The following is a 6423-nucleotide window of genomic DNA, read 5'->3' as shown; positions in this document are numbered from 1 at the left end:
GAGTATCAGTCCTGACTAGATCTCCATTTACATCGCATCGTCAATTCATCATCTTTCCTACTAATTTTCAAATTTTTAACTGTATTTTTTTGGTAACACATGAGGAATTTTTTTAAAAAAATTTATTAAGGGTACAGTTCACTGTTATTAATTAAGTCATCAGTTTGATTGTAATTTTTATGTCCAAACCTACAGATATTTACTCAAACAGATTTTGAGTGATGTAATTTTTCATAAGTCAGATTTGATATACTACTTCCGTTCCTAATTATAAGAGCTAGTTGACTAATTTGAGGAGATTAAAGAAAAAAATTAAGTTAGTTATTTGTAATAAGTATGTGTTGTTTTTCTTAAAATATTTTTGCTAATCAAGTATACTGGATAGAAATATCATTGTTAGAAGAACTACTTTGGAAAAAATGCATAAATATGATAGATAAAATGGATTGGGTTTTTATATTTAGGACGAAAATAAAAGTCAAACAAGATCTTATATTAAGGATCGGAGGTAGTAAGAATTTTCATAATTTATTATTTATGCGGAATAACAAGAAATTTGAAACATATTTTATTGAGGAATCAATCATCGTCTTGAGGTCAAAAGAAAAATCCCGGTTTCTGAGGATCACAGTGGCCTAGCTCAGCTCTAGCCCAAAATGCATCTTCATCCCCTGACGCTTTGCGGTTACTTGGCTTCCTACAAAAGCATCCGACACTCTCGTCCGTTTTACACATTAAACTTTGCCAGCACACTACTCTACGTTTTGTCGTCCGAGTCCTTGTCGCTTACCTCATTAATTTTTGCATTAAAAAAATGGCTTCGTCGTTTTTCCTCCAAGGCTTAAATTGATTGCCAATTTCTGCTATTGTTTCATCTTTTGTCATCCATACTGGTTCTACTTGTTTGGCTCGTCTTCCAATATGTTTTACTCTAGTCATGCTCGAGGCCGTATTGCCATCGCTTATCTGTTTCTTGCAGTTATTTCTGCAGAAACTAGATTTTGCTTCTGTTCTAAGGTAGAATCAAGTTCTAACAATTCCGTTCTGGTTTTGGGGATGACTTAATGTTGGACTGAATGGCAGGTTTATGTAGTTTACATGGGAAGCAAAACGGGCGAAGACCCTGATGATATTCTGAAGCAACACCATCAAATGCTCACTTCTGTTCACAGAGGGAGGTCAGCGTTTTTGCCATTTTTCCTTTTCTGAAAAGTTTTCCATGCCCTTCTCTTTTATTTCAGATGCTTGATTTTCTACTTTTTCCTATTGGAAACGTTGAGCAGTGTTGAGGAGGCTCAAGCTTCCCATGTTTATAGCTACAGACATGGCTTCAGAGGCTTCGCAGCCAAGTTGACTGATGAACAAGCTAACCAAATTTCTGGTAATTTCTTTTATTTCTCTCTCTTTTTACTTTTTCAATGTGCAATCAGTCTTTAAAGTTCACAAATGAATCGCTTCTGTTATGTACTCTAATATTGACAGATATGCCCGGAGTAGTCTCTGTTTTCCCCAATTCTAAGAGAATTCTTCACACAACATATTCGTGGGATTTTATGGGACTTCCAGACGACGAAAACATGAAGATTTTTGGGCACTCCAACAGAAACCAAGCAAATGTAATAGTTGGCTTCATTGATACAGGTGAGCAGTATTACCAGTTATGGAAAGATTCTTTATTACTCAGACGAAGCAAACCTCCCCTGCGCTAATTCATCACAGTTCCATACTGGCATTTTCATAGGTCCTCAAGCATTTCCAGGTTTCATTTGTTAGTTTGACGGCAGAAACTCTGTCTCTTTCCCGCCCTAATTTTACCAGTCGCCCCTTAAGAACAAAGTTTTTTGAAAAAAGGAAAAACAAAAAAAAAAACCGACCTCAGAAGACTTGTATTGTCAATTGAAAATATAGATTTAACTTCTTATTATCAGGTGTTCTAATTAAAATGCAATTAGATTTACGAATGAGCACTGTTATATCTTGGAAAAGGTTTCCTTCATATATCATATTTACCATATAAATGTAGTTCCTCAAATCTTCTTATGTGGAGGGTTAAATTTATCAAAAGTAAGAATGTTTGATACGCGTTTGCATCTTCTCTCACTATATCAAGTAGATGAAAAGGAGTAGGAAAGAAAAGAAAGGGGGATTGATTTGAGGGGTGGGGGAAGCCTACTAAAACTGCTTCTTTGTGTGGCAAACCTTAATTAATGGTTTGGTGTTCATAAATGGGAAGCACGGCTGATTTGACTTGAATCATGATCGCTATTCAAACAGGAATTTGGCCTGAATCCCCTAGTTTTAAAGATTCAGACATGCCTCCAGTGCCATCCGAATGGAAGGGACATTGTCAAACAGGAGAAGCTTTCAACGCTTCATCTTGCAACAGGTTTTTTGGTTGAACAAAATCGTTGTCATTTAACTTTATTGACTTCGGTTTATAGCTGTGTTATCTTCATTGGTCAATAATTAATGGCACAGGAAAGTGATTGGAGCTAGATACTATGCAAGTGGATTTGTAGCAGAGGAAGGCCTAGAGAACAAATTTTCTTACAAATCTCCCAGGGATAGCTCTGGCCATGGCAGCCACACCGCCTCAATAGCTGCAGGGCGCCACATGGAAAACATGAACTACACGGGATTGGGAGCTGGAAAAGCTAGGGGAGGAGCACCAAAGGCTAGGATTGCTGTGTACAAAACTTGCTGGGACTCGGGTTGCTATGACGCAGACTTACTAGCTGCCTTTGATGATGCCATCCGAGATGGGGTTCACATTCTGTCTCTCTCTCTTGGTTCCGAAGCTCCTCAAGGAGACTATTTCAGTGATGCCATATCTGTCGGGTCATTCCATGCTGCTAGTCATGGAGTGCTTGTGGTCGCTTCAGCTGGGAATAATGGAAATCCTGGTTCTGCTGCAAACCTTGCACCATGGATGACCACTGTTGCTGCTGCCTCAACAGACAGGGATTTCGTATCTGATATTAGCTTAGGAAATGGGGTTAACATCAAGGTAATGCTGATCACTTCTCATTGATAGATTTTGCACGGTAATCAGACCAGGACAATTACGGTGTAATTGAAACAGGGTGAGAGTCTGAGTCTCTTGGAAATGAAAGCCAAGACAAGGATACTTCCTGCATCTGAAGCCTTCGCAGGATATTTCACCCCTTATCAATCCAGGTAAAGCACAAGGTTATTGAAACGTGAAAGTGAGATTTATATAAATATTGATGCAAAATGATGCCTTAAGCTTTTTTTTTTTTTTTTTTATACATTTGTTTCTGTAGTTATTGTGTAGACAGTTCCCTGAATGCGTCCAAGGCAAAAGGGAATGTTCTGGTGTGTCGACATTCAGAGAGTTCAACAGAGTCAAAATTAGAGAAGAGTAAGGTGGTGAAACAGGCTGGAGGAGTGGGGATGATACTTATTGATGAATTAGATCTAAAGGTTGCCGTCCCATTTGTAATTCCTTCAGCCATCGTAAGAACGAAAACCGGAGAAAGGATTCTGTCTTATGTTAATAGCACACGGTTTGTTTTACATGCCAAAATATGGACATTTCTTTTGAGCTCTCTCAGCTACTCTCTAATCTTAGTTTCTATTATTCTGAACAGTAAGCCCATGTCAAGGATTTTTAGAGCAAAGACAGTGTTTGGAACTCAGCCTGCACCCCTTATGGCAACATTTTCTTCTAAAGGTCCCAACTCTTTGACTCCTGAAATTTTGAAGGTAGTATTCTCATTGACAATAAGTGAAATGGAGAAATTTATTTTGGCTCTTTTGCAAATATCATTTCATTTACTTCATTCTTGGAAGATTTGTAAGTTTTGACTCTGCTGCTGCACAGCCTGATGTCACAGCTCCGGGATTGAACATCCTTGCCGCATGGTCACCAGCTAAAAGGAACATAATGTATAACATTCTCTCAGGAACCTCTATGTCTTGTCCCCATGTAACTGGAATTGCAGCCTTAGTCAAAGCTGTTCATCCTTTGTGGTCGCCATCTGCTATCAAATCAGCCATCATGACAACTGGTATAACGTTATTCTTGTGGTCTATATAGTTTAATGTTGCCTGAGTTCCTTCTTACTCAAATTGTTATTAGACTCCGGAGACATCAAACGTCAATAAATTCTCAAATATAATGCCAAACAATTCAACAGAATCCAAAAAAAGATCACAACACATGTTCTTGTAGTGCACAAGCTTCATTACTTGCTGTCAAGAAATTAATCTTAATTATGATATGCGCAGCTACAACTGTGGACAAACAACATAAACCCATAAGAGCAGATGGTGGACGAAGAAAAGCTAATGCATTTGATTATGGATCAGGGTTTGTGAACCCTGCAAATGTTCTTGATCCTGGCCTCATCTATGATATAAAGCCAGAAGATTACATAGAGTTCCTCTGTTCACTAAATTATGATGACAAGTCGCTTCGGCTTGTTACCAGAGACAACAGTACATGCCATGGCCATAGAAAATTCAAAACTGCCTCTGACCTCAACTATCCATCTATTACAGTGCCCAATCTCAAAGACAACATTTCAGTATCTCGAACTGTGACTAATGTTGGAGAGGCAAGAAGTATATATAAAGCTGAAGTGTCTCCTCCTGCTGGAGTTAAAGTCACTGTTGTGCCAAACCAACTAAACTTCACAAGAGTTGGGCAGAGCATCAGGTTCACTGTGAATTTTAAAGTGGTTTCTCCCTCAAAGGGCTATTCATTTGGTTTCTTGTCATGGAAGAACAGAAGATCACAGGTCACTAGTCCTCTAGTTGTCCGCGCTGCACCAGCGAACCTTGGGATGGTCTGGTAACAAGTTAACAGTGCTTTTGCTTATAAACAACAACAGTGATTGTAAATATCCTGCATTAGCTTAGAATGTTTGTGAATAACGACCCATATAGGCACTAATACCAGATACATACTGAATTTTCAATGCATACCACAGTTTTATAATTCGAACAGCAAACACTAGTGACAAAATGTGAATTTAAACAATGATACATTGAAGCCCTTTCACTACTGCGAGTGTAGAATATGCATATAATTCAAATCTTATGCATCGCAAAAACCATCATATGCTGCAACTTCTCGTGAGTGATACTGGATCGCCATTACTCGGGTCAATTTTGAATTTTTAACAGTCAACTTTGTATTCCACAAAGTCTCAACCAATCCCCGACTTGGTCTAACCTTGTCTATGCACACCTTTAAATTAACAATATTTAATGGATAATTTTGTTGAAGTCTTTTAATTTGTGCGAATATGATTACACATTCTTAGCTCTTATCCGGGCACTGATATAATATTGTTGACCATTTGAGATTTAGACTCACTAACGATATCAAAATGAATTTTCTTTCATTAAATAATTTAAAAATTTGTGGTCCTAATTAAATTACTCGCGTAAAGAATGCTGTAAGATGGCAAATTGGTAATAAATATGCATGGAACCATTTCTCTTTCAATATGTCAAAATCATATAATATTTCAATGATTATATATGCCTCCTTCCACACACACACACATTCCACAAAGGCAATGAATTTAGTCACATCTTTGGTTGGTGATGATATGATGATTAATTTTAGAGTAAAATGCACTGAATTTCCTTTTATTTTTATTTAATTACAAAGTTTTCTTTTATTTTTAAAATCTCTACAAACTTCCCTTCACATTAAAAATTACTCCTCCGTCCCTCAAATCCTACATATAAGTTATACTTTTTAAGAAAGGGAAGGTCCTATGTATAAATTTCACTTTATTTTTATTTGAATTTTTTTTTACCTCAATTAAGTACATGTATGTACATTGATTATATTACACGTTTTCTCTCATTCAATAAATTATTACACATTCTCTTCCAATTTTTTTCCTACTCATTTTTCACTTCCACTTACTCTCTCCACAAATAATAATATATTTGAAAAAAATTACATCTCTTATATATTTATTGCTTTTAAATAATTTTAATTAGGTGTATGTAATACGTACCTTTCCTTAATTTTTCAAAATTTCACTTGAGAATGAACAACACAGTAACTGTTTAAGTTTTTTATTTAGTAAAAAAAAAAAGCTTTGTTTAAATTTTGTAAAGGTGCAAATTTGAGCGCACTGGCCACTGGTCCTTCGGACCTCGTGAAGGATAAATGGCCATAGTAACTCTAAGAAAAGCACGCAAGAAAAAGTAGTTACACTTAAAGGAAGAAGGTTTTGTTTTGCATATAAGTAAGTTTAGTTGCATATAAAAATATTTTGAATAAAATGAAAGATAAATTGCATGTACGGAAACTAAATTACACTAAACGGAATATGCTTTGCACGTATAGAAGTCTAATTATGCAAAGGAATTTCAGGTGCACTTAATGAAATATGCTTTATATGTATGAACGTTCAATTGCACAAGGAAGTGCAA

At 36.5% G+C, this 6423-nt stretch overlaps 1 protein-coding gene across 2 annotated transcripts in view; it reads left to right on the top strand.

Moving 5' to 3' along the window:
* The first annotated feature begins 815 nt into the window (after positions 1-815).
* Positions 816-6423, top strand: part of LOC114739743 (subtilisin-like protease SBT3.9) — a 66430-nt gene continuing 60822 nt past the window's right edge. The window contains exons 1-11 of one of the 2 annotated variants that reach the window (XM_028927822.1): positions 816-1017; positions 1084-1178; positions 1284-1381; positions 1483-1641; positions 2275-2386; positions 2479-3007; positions 3083-3177; positions 3285-3527; positions 3612-3726; positions 3845-4031; positions 4252-5015. In XM_028927822.1, the coding sequence (XP_028783655.1) occupies positions 922-1017; positions 1084-1178; positions 1284-1381; positions 1483-1641; positions 2275-2386; positions 2479-3007; positions 3083-3177; positions 3285-3527; positions 3612-3726; positions 3845-4031; positions 4252-4820 (2298 nt within the window). In that variant the 5' untranslated portion in view covers positions 816-921 and the 3' untranslated portion in view covers positions 4821-5015. Of the gene's footprint in view, positions 1018-1083; positions 1179-1283; positions 1382-1482; positions 1642-2274; positions 2387-2478; positions 3008-3082; positions 3178-3284; positions 3528-3611; positions 3727-3844; positions 4032-4251; positions 5016-6423 lie in introns of those variants that run through there. The other variant, XM_028927824.1, reaches the window with a different exon arrangement.

This window comes from Neltuma alba, unplaced genomic scaffold (assembly GCF_004799145.2).
Source record: "Neltuma alba isolate B1F8T4 unplaced genomic scaffold, ASM479914v2 tig00002902_pilon, whole genome shotgun sequence".
In the NCBI taxonomy this organism is placed as follows: Eukaryota; Viridiplantae; Streptophyta; class Magnoliopsida; order Fabales; family Fabaceae; genus Neltuma; species Neltuma alba.
The sequence above is the reverse complement of the archived record's forward strand: the minus strand, read 5'-3'. Positions and strand labels throughout refer to the sequence as shown.